The following is a 26,195-nucleotide window of genomic DNA, read 5'->3' as shown; positions in this document are numbered from 1 at the left end:
TCCCATTGGTGTCGATCGTAGCTGCAAAGACGATGCGGAAACATATTTCAAGAACTGCACATCGTTGATCTAGTTGCGCATGTCATTTAAACTGATGCTCACGACACTTTCGTTTTTTTCGATCGACAGTGCTTAGCTCCATTGTTTCATTTTATTGAGTACTCTACCAAATCTCTCCAGTACAAGGCGACTCTGACGGGAGTGAGCTCCGAAGTGGAACAATCTGCTTCAACTTTCGAGCAGAAAATTATATAACACTCGCTATATTCTATATAGCTCGACTTCAAGTCAACAACCGTGCTAGCGTGAAGATTTACGTCCTACGAAATTGATTGAGACAGGTAGGATTGGAAACGAGGCAAAGAAGTCGTCTGTCTAAAACCAAAGTTAAGAGCCGTCTCTGCGACACAACGGTCAGACAATTCTGCGCAGTGGCGTTATCGCAACAGCCTTGCATTGGCCATCAGGTCCTTGGAGAGTCAAGGGAGTTCCGACTCACTGTGTCGATCGTCTTCGAACAAAGCCCTAGGTTACGACTCCTCCAGCTACCACCTCGCATCATCCTTTCGCGTCAGTAACCGTTCAGGAGAGTTGTCATTCTCTTTTAGCCAGCGGCCACATTAGTAATATCAAGGGGGAAAGAGGAATTTTTCACCCAAACTTTATCAAACTTAGCTAAATAACAGAGGACAGGTTGTCAAAGATAAGTTTAAACCACCTGAGCCATTCACCTCTACTAGGGAAGAACTAATCCCTTCGCTGGAAACTGGACAAGCGTTGTACCATCAATAGGGTTCGTCATGTTAACAGAGGCGTTCGTTTGTGGAAGAGGAAAGTTTATTCTTCAAGGGGTAGCACGAGACCAGTCCGAAATGCAACTGGTCAACGGAGAAATAAGCGGCGTCCAGACGGGAGGAGTGGCCACCGTTGTGCCCACTACCGAGATGTCCGTCCAGACCGACCCCATTACTTCCTTACAAGCCGGAGAGAGTTCGGCCGAAACGGTGGTCAAGCGAAATGTGGAATCGCCACCACCGCTGCCACTCCCACCAGCACTGCCCCTACCACCAATACCACCATCACCACCATCACCACTGTCCCCCTTATCACTGTCATCTAGCGGTCAAAGTGGTACTGGTTTCATGTGCCCGTTTAGCAGGGAGCGAGCAAAATACGTAAAGTTGCATGACTTATCCAGTGGAAAGCAATACGCAGACAGTTTGCATCGAAAAGTTTTGACGGTAAGTAGATCAAAATCACCCAATTTTCTTTTGTGTGGAAGTATTAGTTCATTTCTTTAATTTTTCGTAGACTACACGTTATTTCCAAGTTTTTTATTTCATGCGCAATTTTAATCCACTGTAAATGCATGCTAAAAAGCTTGCAAACCCTCATATATCGTAGCATTTCAAAATACCACAGAAAGTCTGTGTAAGAAAGTTCTTTTTGCTGTCCATCCTCTATAAACTTTAAGCTAATACCTGTACTCATACCACATCAAGAGCACACAGTCTTAACAGATTCAGCGTTGAAGGCACCAATATGCATGAGCTGTGTCCAATAGTATATTTAGTTTTCCATATAGATGTGATTGATTTGTCTTTCTTCCATTCGTAGAAGTGTTCTGATTAAAAAAAAACGGTTCAGCGATATTCATCTAATATCTTTCTGATGATGCCAGGTAAAGGTTTCTTTTTATTGTCGCCGTGATTTTCAGATTTAGATATCATATTTCTACAACTGTCTCCACTCTTTGTTTTAAGCATAATTCTCAACGACACAATGCGGAAATGAAAAGATGGCAACGAATTTACAAAGCCAGTGACACGGATGTTATCTCGCGTTGTACTTGGGAAGAAAAATACCAGCCTGCATTGAGAAAGCTTAAAGGTGTCTCCAATATCGCTTTACATAACTTTCATTCTGGCAACCGATTGGTAAGAAATTTAAGGGAAGTTACATTGTTTGGTGTTACGCAGTGTAGTATCAGCTGCGAATCACTTTCATAATCGTTACAAAACCATCTGAGCATGAATATTCATCGTTGCGCAATATCGTAAGGAAAGGGGGAATTGATGAACCGGTGGATTGCGCGCACGACATGCGCATGTGCTTTCGAGACACTACTCCTCCCTTGCACATTGTGCAGAAAAGTTTCGAAGGAAATGCTTTTAGCCCATAGTGACCTACAATTTGGCAGAGCCGTTAACTTTTCCGAGGTCTTAACGCAATATCTGCATCATACGTGTAATGCATATTTTGTTTTTAATTCCTAGAATAGACCTATAGTGCTCATTATAAAAACAAAATATAAAATACAATGGTTATGCAAATGCCTAAGGCTCAAAACACCGACTGCAATAATGTCTTATAAATGCAAAATCAAACTTCAATAAAAAAACTTTTTACTTTGATCATTTACAGTGTTGTACTGTTTGCGATGTAATAGATTTAATTTCAAAGTAACAGCAAAGTAACCTGAATAAGTGAGGGCCATCCACAAGTGAGAAATAAAGTATTTCTTCATTATAAAGGGAAAACTTTAATGGGAGAAAGAATTGCAAGTTGCACCTGATAGTATTAGATGTGATTTCTGTTATATTATTGCATTTTTTCGCACCACAGTACATTTTAACAGCAACATGATATGGATTTATATCCCGTCTCGGTCAAACCGAAAGCATTGTCTTGTATCAATGTGCCAGATTTTTCTACTCTTGACTTCATTTTCATACTAAAAGACTCTGGTCTAAATCATCATTTAGAATGATGCTGTAGAGCAAAATTTACGGTCTTATTCCAAACTTTTTAAATCTCTTGTTAATTCAATACCTAGCCCTTTTGAGCCCTGTGTTGCTATCCCCAGATTATAAAACTTCCAAAATTCCGTCATTTATATAGGCCTTTATTCAACAATATCTGAATGTCATCTTTTGTATTCACACGATATATTTGATTGTAGAAATCTGGCGGTGTCCTTCAAACATCGCTGTTAACAAATCGTTCAGTCTTCAGTTGTAAAGTTTTCATGTAAGAGAGGGCTTGGGTAAACTTGTTGATTTTCAAAATAATGAAAGAAGAGTCGAGGAAAGGGAAAAACATAAGGAATTAGATATAATCAAAGAAAAATGAGAGATAGATGGGAAGTGTCTCGATTCTAATCGGTACAATTATATCATTCTCGAAAAAAAAAATGACCGTATTCAGACTTCTTGACTTTGAGTCAGGTTTCTTCATTGTCACAATTTTTGCATTCGCAGTTTTATGAGAAAAGCGCAGATTATGCGGCGCAGAAGGGGTATCCTTCGTTCATATCATACAGATACATCTTGGTCTCCTTGGTAGTCACTTGGTGAACATCGCCTGAGGAGCTGAACTGTCAGCCGAAAGAATCAATAGCGAGTCCCGAATGATTACTAAAGATTTGCTTGATTTCTAATGACTCTCAAAGAGCCGATGAATGGACAACAGAGATATCCGCATTTGTGCAGAAGAGGAGAAATTGTTTGGGTAATTGCGAACAATCGAGAGTTAATCTGCTTAGGAAGATTCCTACTTGTCCCTAGAGGATTGCGTCAATTGTGCTGTAAGCTCCCACAGACCTCCGCCGCGAGAATGGGAGCGGAGCGGAAAGATTCGGCCCTGAGAACATGGATCACGTCAATAGTTTGCGGAAACTTTTTAAGTTGTTATTTCAGAGCATTTAATACATGCATTCACCCACAGTTTTGAAGTTTCTGTCTTCTCAGAACGCAGCATCTTCAAACATTAAAATCATCTAATATAATATCATAAAGATACATTAAAAACAGTATACAACTCATACAAGATGAACACGGTACGTGGCGCAAGCTAACACTAGAACTTTGGATGGAATAACTTAAGGCATTGTTTGAACTCATTACACACATTCATGGATTTCTTTTTTTTTATCTTTCCCTCATCGCAGTTTTTGTATGAATATGATTATGATGGTTGTATGTACGATATCAAGATGTCCCAAGTGTAAAATGATATCTACCCTGACCATGAAATTTTAGTAGGTTAAAGACAGTATGATCGTCACCAAAGTGTGATTTTCAAATGCGACTACAATCTTAAGTGTTAATCGTTGATATAACTTAGCATTGTCCATCAAGATATAGAATCATAACTCTATTACAAATGACAGAAAATAGAGTAGATAACTTAAAAAAAAAAACTTCTCTAGAAAATTGCAGTGTAAGATAATGTTGCTTTTCTAAGAATTATTACACTAAATAATGATTTGATCAAAATAGTGATGGTTGATATCATTTTTGATTCGAGATTTTTTTTTTGTCAGCTACAAAGTGCACCTTACACTACATTAAAGTTCTTTTTCTATACATATTTTAATCTTAAAGGACAAGTTCACCTTCAGAACCATAAGGATTGAGAGAATGCAGCAATATTAGTAGAACACATCAGTGAAAGTTTGAGGAAAATTGGACAATCGATGCAAAAGTTATGAATTTTTGAAATTTTTGTGTTGGAACCGCTGGATGAGGAGACTACTAAGGCTCGTGATGTCATATGAGTACAACAGTATAAAGAAAATGTAAAGAAAATTCAACATATTTTCACTTTTTTTCGCGTAATAAAAGAACACTTGATTTGCCTCTTTCTAAAGTCAATGGGAATAATATTACCCATAACATATGTCAGTAACGAGTCAAGGGAATGTGTACTTTTTTCAAAAGATGAAATTTTGTGAAATTCTCCTTATATTTTTCTTATGTTGTTGTACGCATGTTACATCATACACGGCAGTTGTCTTCTCATCCAGCGGTGACTGCGCAAAAACTTCAAAAATTCATAACTTTTGAACGGATTGTCCGATTCTCCTCAAACTTTCAATGATGTGTTGTACTAATATTGCTACATTCTCTCAATCCTTATGTTAATGAAGGTGAACTTGTCCTTTAAAGTAATATGTCGCTCTTTTACTGACCTAAATTGCTTTATTTGAGTCTCACCAAGTGTGAATCGTTACTATTAGTAAAATTTGTCTCATTTTCTTAATAATGAATCATTTGTCCCAGGACACGCAATGTACGGAGAAAAGATGCATGGGGTCCGTTATGTTCCCGCCAAGAGAAACTTCTCGGTCCAATGAGGAGGTGTTGTTCCAAGCGGAGGACTTCATCAACCAGTACTACACACACGTCAAGGGGTAAGCCAAAGCACCGCTGCGTACACGTTACGAGACCGACACCCACCCACGAATCATACAGCCCTCGAGTTATACAGCCCATGAGTTTGGCACTATAAGCAAACAAGGCCCATTAGGAGGCCGACACATTAAGCCCCGAGTTGTAATGTCGAACTCGTGGGCTGTTTTTGTCAGTAGTGTCGAACTCATGGGCCGTATTTGCCTCATGTAGAACTCGGTGTATGACTCTTGGGCTGTGTGACTAACGGACCTTTTTTCAATGTCGAAGTCGTGAGCTGCATGACTCGACGTGGGTGTTCGGTCTCGTGGGATGACCCCGCACCGTTTTTCTGAGTTTTTAAAAGATGTTGCACACAGATGACCGAAACGTCAATGGGATTTTTAGTTTTATTTGAAAAAAAAAATGACGAATGAAATACGAAATCTTGACCCAACTACAGTTACAGACATGAAGAGGGAAAGAGGAAACAAATGTATGAAAGCTTTCCTTATCACTTGTCTTGAAATGAAATACAACCACTTACACACCAAACTTTTAAGATAGATATTTTCGCTACAGCATTCCTCTTGTGGTCACATGCTATTTTTTTTCTTTCTCCTGTTTTTCTCTCTCCTACTCTTAACACTCGTCTTCTTATTCGTCCCTTTAATGCATTTTGTCTCTCCTCATGCTATTTTCTCTGTGTCTAATCATTTGACGTTAACAATTCTCTGGCTGGTTGTTTATTAATCAATTCTGAAGTCCCTCCAACTTCCCACCTTTGAAGTACGTTGTCAGCATCTAGACTAATCATTTCAAATGTTTTGAACAGGCTTAACTTTTGATGTGCTCTGATCATTTAAAGTACATATCTTGAAGATTCTAGAAAGTTCAAGAGTGTGCTGTTTATCACTATAAATATCTGGATTGCCACCTACCAGGGCACACAGTGCAGATCACACAGAGAGACTTGCAGCAGTCCTGGACTCGATTGAAAAGACTGGATCCTACGAACTGACTGAGGCCGAGCTGATTTTTGGAGCAAAGACAGCATGGAGAAACGCACCTCGCTGTATTGGCCGCATTCAATGGAATAATCTACAGGTGAATGGATATTGAATGATCGAAGTGCTTGATAAAACATAGAAAAAACGAATGGATTTAAAATAGTAAAATAGTATCGTTGTCAACGTAAAATTCAGAGACTCGTTAATTCTTATTCTATGCTTGTCACGGGAAATCAAAATATTGTCACGGTGACGTATTTTGAAGTGCTGCTACTCTCTCTCTCTCTCTCTCTCTCTCTCTCCTTTCTTTGGTGTATAACGTTCAGCAATTTAGGATGCCAGTGTCGTCAATAAAAGCAAAGGTTTGAATTGAACCAATAATTTCCAGTAGGAAATTTATTGAGGATACATGTAATTTCTTCACAGTTGGGTTAATTTTAGAAATGTATAATCAATAGCATGTTATCTCGCAAGAGTGACAGATAAAACAATGTTGATGCAGCATCTGTAATTTCTCTCTGAATGTGAGCTATTTTCCATTCAAGACGAAAAGAAAAACACACACACCACAATACTAATGTTATTCTGTGTGAGGACTGAGTTTGAAAAGTTTTCGTCTGTCGGGAATTGACAGGCTCGTGAGATATGCTGCGACAATCACCTGACAACTAGTGTATTGATTATTGTTTTTAACAGATATTTGATGCCCGCAGTGTTCAGACTCCTCAAGAGATGTTTTGTGCTGTGTGCAGACATCTGAGTTATGCTACGAACAAAGGCAACATCAGGTATAGACCACATGCATAGATTCCATGACCTTTTAACCTCTGTGACGATGTCGAGTGTTCTCTTTTTGTTTACATTATCTCTTGTTGAATGATATCATCCGTTATCCCTGATGATACATTTCATAGTTCGACTTATATTTATTGTCAGAGACATTCCCTTTATTTTCATTCAGCTACATTTCCGTTGTAGAACGTTGAGGAGTTTTAACGTTTTTTATGGTACTGTATTTTGTCAAGGCGATGGACACAACTGACACGAATTTGAATCAAGATTACATCATAATCAATAAATACTATTTCTCTTTACTAGATTACTTGACTTCCCTTGGATTCATCAGTCATTTACTAAACAAGAGATAACTAGACAGAGATGAGCATTTGACTTTTACGTGCTTTGAGAGCCGCATGGCACAGAAAACCCCATTGTAGCAGTGTACACACTGTCCAACGTCCCTGGCACAAAAAGAGTTAGGTAGTATTTCAATGTGCGGCATTTCACTGCCATGAACTGGCTTTAGCTCAGTTGTAGTGTCGCTTCCAGGTAAGCAGTAAGTGTAGGGTCCATATCCCAATATTGAGATACCCTAGACAATCATGATCAAACTAAGGGAATGCATGAATGTTGATTATGAAAGGTATCTCCTTGTTGTGACTGCAAACGTATTAAAGAAAAATATGATGCATTGTTGACTCCTGTATCTCATAAATTATATCAAAATGGTCTTTACGTGCATTTATCGGATTGACCACTTGATGCATCAGCGCCATTTTTTTTTTTTTTCGGTGTTGACTCTGAACACCGAGTGTCGCATGAGAAATTTTGAGGTCTGTAGGTAGTCAAACGATCTGTTTTTTTTTTTTTCACCGTGCCGTCGGACAGGTCAGCCATCACAATCTTCCCCCATCGCAAAGGTCACAGGGGTGACTTCCGGGTGTGGAACAGGCAGCTGATAAGCTACGCAGGGTACAAACAGAAAGATGGATCTATTATCGGAGACCCAATCGGGGTAGAGTTTACCGAGGTATGTACAAATAATGTTTGTACTGGTTCTCTTGCTATTTCCACCTGACTGTGTTCATAATCACTGTAGTTGTATTTAACAATTTCTCTGTCAATGAGTCAAATGTGCACAAATCTCACACACGATCATGGACAGGAAATAAACATGGCACTCAAGAGGTCAAAGACCTTCAGAGCATCACTCAGCACTCACATTTAAAGACAGGTACACAATGTGTAATTTCATTCTGCGAGAATATTGCGTTGGATTACAAAAACCTGCAAGAGACGGATATAGTTATAGAGATAGATGGATATGCAGTCACAAAGATAGATGATAGATAGATAGATAGATAGATAGATAGATAGATAGATAGATGAATAAATATATAAATAAATAAACAGAAAGATAGATAGATAGAGAGACAGACACAGAGACAGAAAGATAGATATGTCAGCCTTTTAAAATCAAGGTCAAGAATATTGAATGATTTTTATTGCAGGTGTGCCAGAGGCTCGGATGGAAAGGGAAAGGGGGTCCTTTTGACCTCCTCCCATTGGTCCTCCAAGTAGACGGCGGTGACCCGGAAGTATTCGAGATTCCACTCGACCTCGTACTTGAAGTGCCACTCGAGCACCCCAAGTAAGTCGCACGTGATTGGAAGTAGATGAAGTTTCTCTCACATTAATATTATATCTAAATCTCTTTCTCTTTCACTCTGTTTGTATGTGTGTGTTTTGATATATTTTAAGTAGCAATTACGGAAGCACTTTACAGGACTTGGCTTCATATAAGGCTCCGCCTTCCTGTCAAATTCCTAACGCTTCATAATTTTTCATGTTGACGTTTATATTTTGTATCCATTGCAGACATGTCAGTTACTTTATACACACTTGACGACATGAATTTGAATGTAACGTATTTGTACTTATATGTTGTGTACTTTCTCTGTTTGTTTGTACGGTTTTTATGAAGTATTGGATGAATAAATCCATCAAAAAATCCACTTTACTGCTCAATGAGCAACCTACCAGAGGACCGAAAGACAAGGCATAGAGATCAAAGGACCCAGCTCAGGGGCATAATTCTAATGCTGGCAGCAGAATCGAACCAGGGACCTCTAGAATAGCAGCAATGGCTCTTTTATCTCTATGTCTCATCGTGTGTGTGTCTGTCTGTTTGCATATTCTGTGTTGCGTGTCGGATCTACAAAACAAAATGTGTGCCCATCAGAAAGTTTCATTACATTATTCCCTCATCCCTCAGAGATTGACGGCAAGTTAGGGTTCGTTGATATGCAAATAATATCAGCAATATCTGTAAAACGATTCCATGACATTTGCTCCAGCGACAATATTGCTCCCATGAAATGCAGTATCTGCAAGCTAACATTAACTTTACCCACAAACATAACTCTAATCCTTATCCTATTAAACCATCCCATCAAATTTAACCTTAAACCTTATCACAAGCCTAACCCTTATCCTAATTCCTTGGAGAAAATAAGAAGCAATTGTCGCAGGAGAATATGTCTTGTCACCCATTAAAAAATTAGATACTTGCAGACATGTTAAAGCAAAGAAAAGCTATTCACTTTCCATTTTGAGATGTGAGGATTCACATGGCGTCCATATATATAAAGTCCACAAACCTTTCCCAGAGCTCAGTATGAACTCATGTATTGGTTTTTAATGTATCATTTCGGAGTCACTTACGTATGCATCGGTGTCACGTTAAAAGCAATAACTTTAAAAAGTTATCAGGTAAAACTTTACTTTCTCATTTTGAAATATTTGTTACAGTTTTTTTTTTAATCTAAGTCAAACTGTCATTTGACATCTGTGATAAACAAAATCGGGATGTGATAAAGTCATCATCGTCGTGTCACTGTTGATTCCTTTCCCTATCGAACCTTAATAATTTTCCGAAAGACATTAATCTTCGTCTACCACCTCTACAAAGGGACCATTGAACAAATCAAAACAAAACAAGCAAATGAGGAGAGAATGTCTCCTCTCCCATGCTTTAATCCAGATGTTTCTTCTCGGAGCGATGCGTGACGGACATGGTTTGTGACCAATCATTGTCTACGAGTATCGAAACGCATCGACAAATAAAAACAAAAGGAATTTACACGTGTCGTAACATGTGGCTGTCATGTTCACTTTAAGATACATTACACTGTTCTCAATCCTCTGTGGAACTGTCCTAAAGTGCGTTACCAAATGGCTAACGTATATTAGGTGATAAAACATCATCAGCTATCATAATAGTTAAAAAATCAATAATTACACACCAACGACAAGAAGAGATAGAAGAACATCTGAGAGGTAAAAGTGTATAATATCGATAAAAGGGAGATGATGATGATGATGATGATAATGATGATGAAACCGATAGAACAGAAGTGCATGTGACACATGCAACAGCGAAAAGGAGGCCCGGAAAATAGTTCGGACAGTGCCGACAGCGGCATCCTCAATATCGATCCGCTCTGGATAACAGCGATCTTTGTGAGCGTGTCTCAGGGGACGGCCGCATTGTGCCCTGCCTCTCGGGGGAGCGTCGGCAGTAATAGGGAGCCAAGTGGAACGCGATTTGTCAGTTTAAGTACTTTTAAAGAACATAAAAGAACGGTGCATAAAACGAGTAATGCCACACCTACTTAAATCATTAGAAATGATCGACAAGGCACAACCTTCGAGTGAAAGAATTAAACAAAATTGAAAAATCCATACAACCAGTGCAGTACATTCCAGCGACAGTGGAATGTTTGTTAGTGTGTATGCGTGTGTGTGTGTGCATGACGTGTGTGTATATGGGGGTAGCTAAGGGTCTGAGGGGTGTATCAAGGGTCACACACCCTGATGATGAAATACGAAGCTGTTATCGTAGGTTTAAGTGAATTGGGAGATTCTGGAGAATATTTCTCATTGTCTCTCGACGTTAAAAGCACTTGGTCAATTTCTCCTGTAATAAGATTTTTTATTTGATTCGATTTGATTCGATTTGATCTACCTTATATTGATCCGATTTTGACTTTGTTTAATTGATTTGATTTGATATAATTTTGAAGGACTGTATAAGAGACGACCTTTGCAAGAAGAGGTTGTGCTTTCGTTATCATCATATTTGAGATCTGTCTTGGTGATCACCTCCTTCCATTAACTGCCTGCTGTACTGTTACCATTACAGCTATTGGCGTCTCAGTCATTGTCAGTAAAGGTGTGGAACATAGGAAATCCCCTTGGTGCCTGCACTGTAAGGCTGCGTTCACATAGAAGTATACGGTATTCGCTATTCGCTATTCGCTATTCGCTATTCGCTATTCGCTATTCGGGCACCCAGTACTGATTACTGATTGGTCGTGCATAGACCGCTGGCTCTAAGCTTGAATGAACATCGCGGAGGTCGCTAGGAGCATGCCTTCCATTGTCAAGCGGTGAAAACTGTCTCGCGTCCCCTTGATCATGATAGCGTCGAAAGGGAAACTTTGAAGGCGTTTTTCTCGAAACTCTGATTTCCTTTACCACTTGACATGCACTAATAAAATCATCGATATCTCCGCAACCGAGTAATTTCATGAGCTGTGCTATATATGAAATTAAAGTAGAAGACTAAGGGAATAATGTCATGCCATTTTCAGAAAATTGTCCTCCCCCGACTTTCGGATCCTTTTGTTGTAGCGGGTCACATATTTTCAATTTTAACTTTTCATAAAACAGGGCCCTAAAGTGTATATCTTTTGATTGACGTCTTTTAATCTGTATGTCTGTGTATCACAAGGTTCCAAAGGATAGTGTGGTGGAGGGAGAGGCCCAGCGCTATTTTGAACATCTTTCGATTCAAGCTATTCGCGTGCCCTCGAAAACGAGCACCGAATACCCGAATGCTTAGTAGTATACTTCTATGTGAACGCAGCCTTAGACGCACGATATTGGTATAGGCACGTTTTCTTGGGCAGTGCACAGCATTTTGTTAGTCATCCTACGTCTTGAACATAAAGGTACCCATGGTTCAAGGAGCTGGGGCTAAAGTGGTACGCCGTGCCAGCCGTCTCCAACATGATGCTCGACCTCGGTGGCCTGGAGTTCACCGCCTGCCCCTTCAACGGCTGGTACATGGGTACAGAGATCGGGGCCAGGAACCTGTGCGACAAGAACAGACTGAATATGCTCAAGGTACAACAGTTTTTAAGCTCTTGCTTTGTGACTTCGCTAAACCCATCAATTTCATTCAGCAGAAATTATCTTCTTGTCTTTATCAAATTTGTATCTCTGCATTTCAGCGCATATCTTAATTTGTAGAAAGATGGAATGAAACAGACTCAATTTCTTAATCTTCGCAAATCAAGGAGAAACTTCAGTATCATGTTACGTCCCAATATGAGAGAGTAAAGGACACGTCAATCACCTCGAGTATGTTATAAAATCTAAGGACTATAAATTTGTCAAATTTAAGGCCTCTGAAATTCCGCACCCGAAACAAAGAACTGTGTATAGCTTAGAAATGCTTGCTTATATCAAAGACTCTTTCCCCTAACTAATAAAAGGCTAACAGTGGCAATTACAAAACATGCAAAAGAAGATGTAGAGCCAAACCACAGGAATGTGGATTCTCGGAATTCCATAATGGACTATGGACAATACCCACGAGTGATGACAATTAATTTCCAGATAATTATACGTTCGGACAAGATACCGATCATTAAGCTTCTGCTGTAATGTGTTGAAAACGAAAGCTGTTTCTATGAAACGCATTCCTATGTGTATGACAGACAGATCAAAATCAATACATGTATTACCTACTACAGCATGCGAACCCCCCCCCCCCCCCCCCCCCGGCAAAGTTTCACAACATACCCGGATCTGCACACAATAAAAGAGTAAATCCGCCCTCAATCAAAATTGCGTAACTTTTGAACAAATATGTTTTGAGCAAAATAATCTGGCAGGAATACTTCTACACTTATTGACTGATTTCTGGGTTAATATGAGAGTTGCCTGTTTAGTCATTTCTTTCATGTGTTCTCACAGAATGTTCTGACCGATGGATCTTTTTCATTGTCACTCAGAAGTTAATAAATAAGTGTAGAAATACCTCTGCCAAGTTGTTTAGCTCAAAACTTTATCGTTAAAAATGACGCCATTTTTAGTGGAGATCGTCGTTGAATCCCTATCTTTTATGGCTTACTCCATCCATGGCGGCTCACTGTATACGTGATAATAAACAGGACAGATGGCGAGTGAATCGACAATTAACGACAATGAACGATACGCGAATTGTAGTGAATCAACTTGCAACATTTTAGTAATCGTCTACAGATTCTAATACGTAGAATGACCCTTGCAGCAAGAAGGTTACTGCATCAAACAATTTTATTCAAAAGTCATCTGGTATACTCTGCACCAGCTGCCGATAAAGACATTGCCATAACCTTTTGAGATTAGAAGAAAAAAAATCAAAGAATACAACTGAAGAGACATTTGACAAAGACCGAACAATTGCAATTATGTTGACAATATACCAGGTCTAGTCCTTTTTGTCTCTTCGCAAACTATAGACTTATAGTGATCCTTCAGGATTTCAGACATTGTTTGTATGATTACTGCAATGTGTGTATGTCTTATACAACAGAGAGTGGGGAGAAGCATGGGTTTGGATACCAGTACAAACTCGACTCTCTGGAGGGACCAGGCTCTCGTTGAGACCAATGTGGCCGTGCTCCATAGCTTCCAGGTTGGTATATCTGTGTAGATAGTATTATGTATGATGATTACTGGTATAGAATATCCTATCTGGTAGACATCCCTTTACAATTTGATTTGAAAAAACTTGCTATCAAATCTCATCAGTATGTTAGATAACAAATGACAGAGATGTGCTCCTTTCGTTATGAAAAGACAAATGAGCTTAACGAAAACAAAATAAATTAAACAATAAACTGTTAATAAACGATATTCCCAGTTGTCAACGTCCTTGTTGTTTATAGTTCCGCACATAATCCAGCAAGTTTATCAACAAATAATGGCAATAATGCAGGGGCCGAGGCATTCCTATTTGGACGCAGTGACAGGTTGCAATTGCCCCGACACATTATTGAAACAAATTAGTTTTTGGTTTGAGTTTCTTCAGTTTGTCTCCCTCTACAAATTAAAATTTGTTAAGATCGCAACTGCTGATCTGTAAATTAACAAAATCAAGTAATACAACTGAAGAGACATTTGACAAAGACCGAACAATTGCAATTATGTTGACAATATTCCAGGTTTAGTCCTTTTTGTCTCTTCGCAAACTATTTATCAAATTAGTTTTTATCACACCCCTCGCCAGTCATTTGAGTAGAGTTAATAACTGTCTTCGATGACATGTATTTTCCTAGATCTATAGCAAACCATACATACATTAGGTAGGCATAACGCACTTCCGCCTCCCCTTCCCGCCGTAGAAAATGAACGTGACTATAACTGACCATCACTCTGCGTCTGAGTCATTCATGAAGCACATGAAGAACGAGCAGAGGCTTCGTGGCGGCTGTCCAGCGGACTGGGTGTGGATCGTCCCCCCGATGTCCGGCAGCATTACCCCGGTCTTCCATCGTGAGATGCTCAACTATTGCATGAAACCTTCATTCGAGTACCAGGTGAGTTTATAACACTGTGCTTCATTCACTCTTATATGAACAGCTCACTCTCATGAATATAGGCTGACGACACAAAAAAAAAAAAAAAAACCAGTAAAACAAACAAACATGATGTATGTGTGACACTACATTCTTCGGTATTATAATACATTGAGAAAAATGTCTTCGCGTGAGACAGATAGGAGAAGTTACTGTTCTTGTAACTGTAGGCATTGGCCGCAGTCAGTTGCTAGAATAATGTGACAGTGAATACATCTCTACCATGTCCACCACCGATACATAGAACACCAGTAGAGGGGTGTAGCGTAAGAAGGTTATGCGTAGTGTGTTTACTCTAACAAGCACATGATATGAATTCCATCGTCGTCTTTTCGTTATATTTCCACTGGTAGGATGAGGCATGGAAGAGCCACACGTGGGCCACAGACTCGGCAGATGGAGGGCGCTGTGTACAGAGACGAAAGCACGTCACCCTGAAGCAACTTGTCACGTGAGGGCGTACTCTATCAATCTATGACACATGCGCAGAAAAGTGTTCATAGGCAGATATTGCATGGTCATTGAATACACCTAGGATGATGACAACAATAATGAAGAGGAAATGTTAAACGTCCTGAGAATGAGGATTGATCATGGTCATTATAAAACAAAAAAAAAAAACGTTTCCTATGAAGTAAAGTTCAAATTCATTACTGGTCGACGACGTCACAGACGTGGCCCTTTGTGTGTTTTAAGTGCCTATATGCACAGACAATTCATAACAAGGATAGTACACACCATCCCACGTACACGACACAGAAAGGATCAAAGTGAATAAACTATCGTCTTTGACGCACGGTCGTCGTATATACGAAATCATGCATTTTGTAGACATCGTTTGTTATTGTTTGATTTTAAAGAGATAAATGTAAAATATATGTTACATTGGTAAGACTTTAAAGGTAAAACTAAAACACACACACAAGCACAATAGGCATGCACAGTCAAAGTAAACGCTTTAAGGGCTTTGTTTTTGCTTGTGTTTTATGTATTCAAGGAGCAAGTCAGAATTTTTTGACAATCTCTCATCCGAGGAATCCAAATAATTGTTGATCTATATCTTGTTACTTGCAGAGCGGTGATGTTCATGACGAGATTGATGGGTAAAGCCCTGGCTAAGAGAGTCAAGGCAACCATTCTGTACGCCACAGAGACAGGCAACTCGGAGAAGTTTGCTAGGATGTTATGTGAGATGTTCGGCCATGCCTTTCATGCAAAGGTAAGGCGGAAGAGAAGCATTTTACCATCAGCCCCGGACTTTTTAGATTTGAATCCTTGCATAAGCTTTATTTGTCCCTTTGCAGTTGGTGTATTTGTTAACATTAAGATATAAACAGCGGAAAAAAAGTATCGCAAGAATAAACATCCATCGCACACCTAACTGATACAAACATTTGATATCAAGATAATGATTATGCTAATTATGATGATGTCATTCTAGATAGTGCAATCACCATGTTTCATATTACACATAATGATAAAAATGACCGTGTGTCACGCCTTTTCCAATATTGCATTTATCTTTTTAATAGTTACTATGTGTATTTTGACAAAGGAATTTCATTCACTCATCAACATTCAGGTATACATAGAAATAAATGTCACTTGATATCTATTTCATACTTTATGTAGTAGTTGAAGTTTGTATACGCAGAAGGGTAGCGAATTCGATCTTTTTACCCCAGTGGGAGGAACTATAGGAGGGGGGGGGCAATCAATAGGGGAGGGAAGACCAGTAAAGTTGGTAGGTAGTTAACACCTGAATCTGTTGCCTTTTAACTGCCTTGCCAAGGTGCTCTGTATGGATGCCTACGATGTAGCCAATCTTGCGAACGAGTCACTACTGCTGGTCGTCACGAGTACGTTTGGAAATGGAGATGCCCCGGAGAACGGAGCGGTAAGTACTCAACCCTTTTTTTTTTTTCTATCCTTACTTTCTCCTTTTAGCCCCTCTTTAGACAAAGTTGTCAAATGCTAGTGCTTTGGTTCATTTTTATATAATATGTTGCTTTCCTTATTTTGCCGATACCCCGTCCAGTTATATTGACCTTCCACACTTTGTCAGATTTTAATGCTCGTTTGTGAAGTTTGTAAAATTCTTGCCAGCCCGATTATTTTGAACTGTTTTCATGTTCCTAGTGATTAATGTTTTCTGTAATATTGATTTCTTCTTTCCCTATCAATCATCTAAATCCAGAATTTTGGGAACTGTCTGTTGGACTTGTGCCGAGACAATACTGCAAACGGTCTAAAGAGGTAATAAACCCACTTTCCAACCTTACATTTTTCCCCTCTATAAAGGTAACCACCAGCTAGTCCGGTTGTGACAACTTTGTGTTGTAAAGCCAATATTACATGTCATTTCGTTTCAGAGTCTATTATCCGTACCTCAGAAACATCGGTCGGTATTCCCAAGGTAGATTTAGCCATTGAGTCGTCGTTTATTTCATCATGTGCATGATATAAAAATATATCTATGCTATCGTAAACTTTGGCCCGAATTTAAGCAGATGGTTTACTTTGATTTAAACCGTGGTTTATGCAAATTTCTTCTACCTAAATACAATTGGCAGATTGCGTACGTCAACAGACGTCCAGTAACAAACGCGCACTTCAAAACTACGCCTATTTCAAGGTTATTTTAGACCATGGTCTAACTTTGTACCACGGTCACATTTTAAACCACCTTTGTGAATTCGGGCCTTCAAGTTTGTGTCAATCGCGTCATTTACTTCGTTTTACTGAAGTTATCACTATCTGCTGTGTATATCAATTATATTTAGCTCTTCCATAGTTTTTTTTTTCTTATTCTTTGTCACTATGAGACATTTACTTGCTTTGATGTATTATTATTGTTTTGTTTTATAGAATGGAAACACCCGCAAGACCGACCGCGAGCAAAGATGCCGTACATACGAGGTATCTAGTAAATCATTTATTGGAGATATTAGCAAGCTTTAGATATGCAACGCGAACGCTAAAAGCGACGCTAGTAAGTTTTAAAAAAGTGTTCTGCACATGCGTGAGACAGCGTTCCCATTCTTCAACCTGGGAGGCTGCGTCATAATAGCGTTCGCGTCGCAGATCTAAAGCTCGCTAGTATCTACTTCTGTGCATAACCGCAGGAATCATTGTACAAAAAAAAAAGAAACAGAAAAAAAAGAGTATTTGATTTTGGGCTATTCGTTTCTGTTTAAAAAAAAAAAAGAATACCGGCCTAAAAAAAAAAAAATAAAAATAAAGGTATTGTTTACCATTGGGAGCGGTGATTTAGAAATGCTCGCGTTATACATTAATTTTGATGCATATGTGTTGGTCAGTTGTATCGCAAAACATCTTACCATATAAAAATTTCGCAACAAAGGCTAAAATATAAGGATATAGGCCTACCATGTATCACTAATTTTCTTAGTAAATCATAACTGTAGACGGTTTATTCTAGAAACAATGTTATCATAACGATTGTTCATATTTCGTATATTTAACAATACTTCACATTGATCATAATGAAAACATTTTTCATTGGTTGTTTCTATCCCTAATTGACATTTTAGAACCATTTTGACGCGCTAAAGCTGGGTTTTTATTTGCTTGCAAAATGGTAAATAATGCCTTTAATATACACGAAAAATGTTATTAAACAAGCGATATCTCGATATCAAACAGAGCTGCCATTTCACATATAATGAAAGCTGCCACAGTCTCGTGTCTTCCGTATTTTCTGTCGGAGGGATTGTATAAATCACTCACACCTTTTCGATAGAAATAGAAACGAAAATAGAACAAAAGTATTGTCGACTCATCACTTGATATGCAAATAGATAAAGTGTTGTATTGATGATAGTTATCAAAGTATCATTGAGGATCTTTGAAAACAGAAACTATAACTCGCCAAAAGGATTTACGGAATTAAAAAAAAAGAGAAAGTTAACCTAATGTATTTTTTGTAACTCTAGTCTGAGCTCCATGCGTTTCGACAAATCTGGCACGACTTCCAGCCTGCTCGACAGCGAAAAGAAAGTGGGAATACTCGATAAAGTCAGGTATGCTACATAATAACTGTGTATTGCATATTTGTTTGTTTGATTGTTTCTTTGTCTACTTGTTTGTTTGCTTGATAATTATATCGCAGTATTCTTACGTCAGTAGCGGTGATGTCATTTTTGTTAGCTTGAAGTCTACGTAGAGTTCAGCCCAATCGACAGTTATGTGTTGTTGTTTCTTAGATATTACGGAAATTGTAATATCATAGCAATTCAAAAGCAACAGTTGTCTTTTTCTTTCTTTCTTTCTTTTTCTTACGTGGCTGGCTTGTTGTCACTGTTGTTTCGTTAAATGTTTGATTGTCTTATTTGAATCATGACAGGTTTTCTGTGTTCGGCTTGGGGTCGCGCGCGTACCCCCACTTCTGCGCGTACGCGCGCACTGTCGACCGTCTTCTGGAGAGTTTGGGCGGAGAGCGGATCAGTGCTATGGGAGAGGGTGACGCACTGGGCGGACAGGAGGAGAGCTTCCGGAAGTGGGCCAGACAGGTGTTTGAGGTGAAAGGTCGTTCTCCATGATATGTAGTAATTGCGATGATTAAATTATATAGTAATAGCTCCAAGTGCAATGTAAGAAAAATAATGTCACAACGTCACTGAAGGACGTATGTCGCTAAAGGACGTACTGTAGTCTCACTGGAAGAGACGTCACCGCGACTCATGCGACTCAAAACAGCCAAAAAAAAAAAAAAAAAAAAAAAAAAAACGGCTTGCGCTCTCATCAGGGACGCGACTTCGGAGACGTCTCCCAACAAGGTGACAACTTACTGAGTATTCGCCCGAATGTCGCAGGGACGTCACGGCGACGTCTCCACATCATTGTCGGTAGGTCTCCGCAAGGACGCGGAGAAGTCCACAAGACGGTGTGGAAAGAAAAAATAGTCTCCGCGACTTGGCCGCGAATAAGATGACCTTCCGAAGTCGTCTCCAAGGCCAGGTGGAGACAGGAAATAAAATCTCCGAAAATATCGAGCATTTTCGATTCTCTCGCGACTCTCTGGAGAGCAGGCTAATCTCCAGGGGACGTTGCGGAGACGTCTCCGCGACCAGCGAAATTCGAGTCGCCACCAGGTTGCCACCAAGTCTCTCGTGAGATACCCACTTACAACCTTAATACTTTGCGTTTTGGATATTAACCAAGCGCCACATGTTATATAGAATCTCTATGTCAACTTAGAGCTGTCTTTATGAAGTTACAAGTTCGTAAAGATAAGGCTTCAACAGCAATCCTTAACGAATTAGAATTGTTCCCCATTAACGATCAGGTGTGCTTTTTACAGAATCGCCATACCGGTGCACTGAAAAAAAAAAGAGGAAAATAATATGTACATCATCAATTTATGGCTGTGGATGCTCGTTCACTTTTTTTTAAGAAGGCAAAATGCCTAAGGCAATTGTAACACATAGTGTCATTCGTAGGTAATTCAGGAAAGCCTTTATTTTTCAAGTGCACGTCAGAACATTATCCTCGCTTCCTCGGTGTCGCCTCGTACACTTGCTCTTGAATTTCATAATTTTATATGAGTGATGAAACCTTCGAAGCTGACCATGTAATGGCACGTTTAATTTTTTACGAACACCCCTCGGTCTCATGGTATATCTCGGCAGGTGGCCTGCGGAACTTTCGGGGTCGGGGACCCAGCGAACATGGAGGAAGCCAACGCGGCGCTGAGCAAAAACAACTGGAACCCACAGCGGTTCCGCCTGACGGTAGGGGACGGAGCGACCCTGAAGGCCGAGAAACTGACCACTGACCTGTCCACTTTACATGACCGAACGGTCTTGTCCTGTCGTCTGATGGAGCGCAGGGAGCTACAAGAGAAGCAATCAGAGTAAGTGTTGTAATTGCTTTACCATGGGCCATGCAAACCTCAATCAGCGAGACTGGCCGATGAATGTTGCTTTGAACGAGATTGTACCAACAAATTGACCTCTGAACTTTAGCGAAAGGGACGTAAACTGACTCTGCTGTTCTAGACTTTCTATCAGTTATCACAAATACCACAGGTATAAGAAGTCTACCTGGTTAAATTCTCCATATCACGTTTGAACTAAGAAATGAACATTGATTGATCGAATGGTATTCTACCGTTCTTCTGAATTAAAACTTTGCAACATTGCAAAAAGAACTGAAAGATAACACCTTACGTTTGTTGTGATTCAGTTGACAAGGTCACGGACTACCAAGTATTGATCTCGATATTCCTGTCTCCGGTCTCACTGAAAATTAGAGGTTTTGTCCCACTATATACCAAAAACCTTTTTTCCCCTCACTACTTAGTGTCCTTCAGATGGAACTTAAAGCAATTTGTCCCAAGGTTGTGGCTTAGCACTCTGGATAAACAAATCAATTTATGACTAAACAAAATCAAATTTGTGTCTATCACACGTATACAAAAGCCATTTCATCAGATACTATCGCAGCATGACGAATCGTCAAGAAATTATTGTCAATATGGAGCGCTTTTCGCTATTTGTTTATTACAAGTGTAGATTGCTTTCTTTCATATAGCAAAGATTGCACTTTATTGTGTCTTTTTCGATAAGTGATTAAAGTTTAGTGTGACTTTTCAAAGCAGGAGACAGTATCAGATTCTGTCGGTTTGTTAATACACAATTATTTTGAGTATTCCATCAGGCCAAACACATAACCTACTAAGAAAAATAAAATCATTATCTAATTATGGGTCAAAAATGTATACCATCTTTAGTGCTCGGTATTCTGCGCCACTCTGTGCTCATTTTTATAGCAAGCCCCGTTCTCCTTTGTGACTAAAAGTAACTGATGTCGAATCTTGCTTTATATCTAGATGGCCAATGTATAATAACATACTACTTTTTTTTTATCCTGCAGACGATCGACAATCTTCGTCCGGCTCGACACACAGGGCGTCCCCAAGCTCCTCTACGATCCAGGTGATCACGTGGCTATCTGTCCATCCAATGATAGCGAACTGGTAGACAGGACGCTCCGGTTTGTCTCGAGTGAATTCTGTCTGGACACGGTCATCATTGTCGAGTTTCAACAGCAGACTCAGACACCACTCGGTTAGTGAAAATGATTTTTTTTTAAGTATACAGATGTCTCTTCCCTTCCAGAAATGAGTTTAGAATTTACTGTTTCCTGGAGGTATAACAAGGTTTAGAGACTTTGAAATACAACTTTCTTGGTGTGTTTTTTATTCAAATTTCTGTCTGTTGGTGTTCAACAATATAGGCTTACTCGACTTGGCAATCAGCGGGGTAAAGTTAAGTGCAGTTTTCCCCTTCGAATGTGCCAACATCTCCTTTTTTATGTTGAGGGTGATGATTTGTCGAAGTTTCCCATTGTATTTTGCCCTTAACCTTTGGTTTCAATTTTTTTTTTCTCAGGCATGATGAAGGCATGGCATCCGGCGGAGCGCCTTCCTAAATGCTCCCTCCGGAGGGCGCTCTCCAATTATCTGGACATCACCAGCCCTCCAACTCCGGATTTTCTCCGATTACTTGCAACCCAGGCCACGGACAAGGAGCAACAGAAGACACTGGCCCTGCTCGGAAAGGTAAAAGAAGCTTATCCCTCCACGTGCCCACTACGTTTTCAGTGATAATAGTCCGGTGATTGATTTATTCCAAGTGTTAAGATAAATGGCGGTACGTTTATTCGACTCCAGATAATGTTGTGAACCCTCCCGTCCTCTCCCCTGTAGGGTGGTGTCCACTACGAGGTGTGGAAGTACGACCGCAGCCCGAACCTTCCCGAGGTTTTTGAAGAGTTCCCGTCAGTGAAGGTAAACCCCAGCTTCCTGCTGACCGAGCTACCGATCCTGAAGCCACGCTACTACTCCATCTCCTCCAGTCCCAAGATGTACCCGGGAGAGATCCATGCCACAGTAGCCGTGGTCGAGTATAGAGTCAGAGGTTGGTATCAATCACGGCACGCCAATGATATTATCTGAAACCTTAAAGGCACATGGAGCCTAGGACTCAAGAGGGCGCTGTTGAATGGTGTGGTGATCACCGCCACCCTTATCACAAAGACAGGGCTGCCAACATTGGAAACTAGTTGAGAGTGAGACTCCCATAGGCCAATGCTATAATTTAGGAGTCAAAATGAGGGAGATCAATAGAAATTCATCCAAATGAAATAAAGTTTTAGAGTGAGTAAGGACCAAAGTGAGTGAGTCTCACTCTCAATGAGTGAGAGTTGGCAACCCTGCAAAGATGTATGACACAGCCATTCAAAGTAGATCGCGATCGCATATTGCGTGCGCTTCCTTTTGCACAGATTCAATATTTGTCCACGATTCACTGCCTACATATTGTTAGTATGGCACGAGTATGTAGGACGTGGACTGCACATAATAACGAATAATGTAGACTGACATCTAGTCTTAACTTTGTTTTTGAAAGTTTCGTACGTAGTAAACTGAATCGGCCAGGGTCAATGGCCTAATCAACTGAAATTGACATCTTGTAAATTTTTGATTATTTTCGGCATAGTTGCTACTCACTGCACGAGTCCTTTGTATTCGGACGTTTGGAACATGGCAGATGAGTTAACATGGGTCAAGAGGCACCTACAGTAAATGTATTATAAAGGCATACTGATAGCTCTGGACACTTTCACTTACCAGTAAATTCAATTAATTCAACTGCAGAAGTCTTAACTAAATCGCTCGTTAAAAGAAAGTCGAATGTTCCTGCATTCCCCACGAAACACTGATATTGGTCGAAATCTCACATGAAAAGTGTAGATAAGGAGATAACGTAATCACTTTGCAACCCCTACCATTGGTTTGCGTAGAAAATTGGGTCTTTGGTGTTTAGTCAGTGATTTAGCGACTAGGTTCGTACAATCCCTACCCCAGAGGTTATCATAGTTTGGCTACTACAAGATAGCAGTAATTTCATGTGAAATCCGCATTCTTGCTCATTCTTATCATTACAAATGTAATGAAAGAATGTGAATATTGAAGTACAGAAAATGGGGGATTTCTGGAGGTGCTGCCTTTACAGCTCCATCAAGCTTTCATGTACCAATGACATAGTTGGAAGTCAAACATTTTGTAGTAGCTTCCTTATATTGGTGCATATAGCTTATAATAATAATGCTCACAATTTGTTAAATTTTGTCGTACTTGACTGAAAATAAAATACAAAAATAAAACAAAACTCCACTGAACTGAAGATGAAGATGAAGATTTTTTTGTGTTCATGTTGACTACCTCTGCTACCGTTCAAAAGGTACATCCGGGCCTCTTCACCGCGGTGTGTGCTCGTCTTGGTTGGACCGTCTGGCAATCAACGAATCCGTCCCTTGCTTTGTAAAACGGTGAGTCTTATTTTTAATTTAACTCTGCCTGTAGTAACCCGAGATCCTTCATCAAAAGCCAGTCGTACAGTGACTGTCTCTGTAATACATGTAATAAATCTCCGCTGGTTCCTGAATGGAATTGACTGCATACCTACTATACTCTAGAAAACCTCCTTCGCTATAGTGCAGACACGTTTCCATTCGTGTTACTTATCAATTTACATTTTGAAATCAAGACATCATTATTTTGTTCATTGCCCTCAGAGCACCAACCTTCCACATGCCGGCAGACCGGACAAAGCCACTGATCATGGTTGGTCCAGGAACAGGCATAGCTCCTTTCAGATCCTTCTGGCAGCAGCGCCAGTTCGAGCGACGCAGGGCCAAGCAGGACGCCGAGGGCGGGCTTGAAACCTTCGGTGACGTCACGCTCATCTTCGGCTGCCGTGGGTCAAAGGTCGATAACATCTACAAGGACCAAAAGGAGCAAGCTACGAAAGAGGGCGCCTTAACGCGCAATCTGACGGCGTATTCACGGGAACCGAATGAGAAGAAGGTACTGCTGATATTTATGAAGATAATAATTATACCCGAGAGGATTTTTATGACATCAATAATCATCATAATAACACTAATTGTTAGCATTTGAGAAGATGCCGAAATATTGGTCGTCACTCCGATGCTAATGCGGTCGTCATTCCGATGTGGTCGTCATTCGATGTACGATGTATGTTTCTCATGGTCGTCACCCGTCGTCAGTCCAATGTCGTGATTTTCTTTGCAGTCTGGCCATGCTGCATGTGTTGGATGCTCGGGCCGTGGATGAAAATCCAAATCCACTCTCGGTCTTGAAGAACAGCTTCTTCTTCTTCTTTTGAAAGAATTTTTGCAATCTTTTTTGATGTTGCTGAATATAATTCTTAATTACAGTAGGTAGACCCTGTATGACAAATTTCATGTCATTGATGGTGAAGCTAAAACTTATATAACTTGTATTTCTCATCATATGACAATAACAAAGGTGATAATGATAAGATTATAACGGCATTGTAGTTGTCATGTTTGGAGTTATATGATGCATAATCGTAAAGAATGATTACAAAGAGCTATTTGTATTTTAAATCTCAACCTCGTCAGGTGTACGTTCAGGATATCATGACCAAGCAGGCCGAGCTCGTCTACCAGACCGTCTGCCGTGATGAGGGACATTTCTACGTCTGTGGCGACGTGTCGATGGCTGCAGACGTCTGCGCCACACTTGAGAGCATCCTCGCCGAAGAGGGCGGTATGACACCGAGCAAGGCTCACGAGTACGTGAATAGAATGAAGGTAAAAATGAGTCATGATTTTCACTTATTTATCGTCATTGGGTTTTATTTTTCTTTTCTTTTTTCGCATTTCTCTTTAGTGTGAACATCTGCAAAGCCTAGAACAAAATAGTCAACTTAACGCGCAGGACGTGAAAATGTTTAGCATGGCTTTTGTACAGTTCAAATACAGCAAGGTATCAAGCCAGCACCGTTTTGTTTTAAAATGAGCGAGATCGTAATGAGTAGTTTGGTTGGTTGATGGATTTTCTGTTTTGTTTTGTTTTGTTTTGTTTTTCGGCAAAATTCAACCTCAAATTGGTGCATTGGGGGAGGAGGCGTAATTTGTGTGTTATATTAATATGGTAATAATACAAAAGTAAGTTAAAACAGAAAATGTGAACTTATTGATTACTGCCATACATGTTAATGAGACTGAACACTGATTTATTGCCTAAGGTAATTAAATGTTGTTATTTTTTACTACACCATACCGCATTGAAGCACTGAAGCATGATGTCCAGTTGATTTCATTTTTATTTCATTTTTCATTTTATTAAATATTGGTACGTCTTTAAACGTAAATTTGTTTAAGAGTTGCGCACCGAGCCTGCGCATGAATAAAACTATTACGAGTTGGCATTCTCATTGTTCTTGTGTAAATCTCCATGCTCTTCTCCAACCAAGGACACAAATCGATACCATGAAGACATATATGGCGTTACGAGTCGAGCAGCAGAGTTTCAGACTAGGATGAAGAGCGCCGCCAAGCGACAGCAGGTCCTTTTGTCGACTGAAGACCCCGAGATCGCGAAGCCCTCCACCCGAAAACGTCTACGGGATGAAGGCAACGTCGAAGACATTGAACGACCTCAAAAATTTCAGGCAAAGCCGTGA

General features: G+C 39.9%; 1 protein-coding gene across 1 annotated transcript; it reads left to right on the top strand.

Moving 5' to 3' along the window:
* The first annotated feature begins 872 nt into the window (after window positions 1–872).
* LOC139718774 (nitric oxide synthase 1-like) lies at window positions 873–26,195 on the top strand. The gene is made up of 23 exons (XM_071630239.1): window positions 873–1,035; window positions 1,114–1,241; window positions 5,064–5,194; window positions 6,116–6,278; window positions 6,878–6,969; window positions 7,850–7,991; window positions 8,473–8,612; window positions 11,977–12,151; window positions 13,608–13,709; window positions 14,419–14,613; window positions 15,006–15,103; window positions 15,727–15,871; window positions 16,445–16,549; window positions 16,850–16,908; window positions 19,019–19,193; window positions 20,304–20,527; window positions 21,550–21,743; window positions 22,068–22,237; window positions 22,385–22,595; window positions 23,922–24,009; window positions 24,256–24,547; window positions 25,129–25,320; window positions 25,986–26,195. The coding sequence occupies exons 1-23, from the start codon at window positions 873–875 to the stop codon at window positions 26,193–26,195; spliced, it is 3,594 nt and encodes a 1,197-aa protein (XP_071486340.1).

Source organism: Diadema antillarum, unplaced genomic scaffold, assembly GCF_040938485.1.
Source record: "Diadema antillarum isolate AM-2024a unplaced genomic scaffold, OU_Dant_1.0 scf00000099, whole genome shotgun sequence".
In the NCBI taxonomy this organism is placed as follows: Eukaryota; Metazoa; Echinodermata; class Echinoidea; order Diadematoida; family Diadematidae; genus Diadema; species Diadema antillarum.
This window is presented reverse-complemented; position numbering and strand designations above follow the sequence as displayed.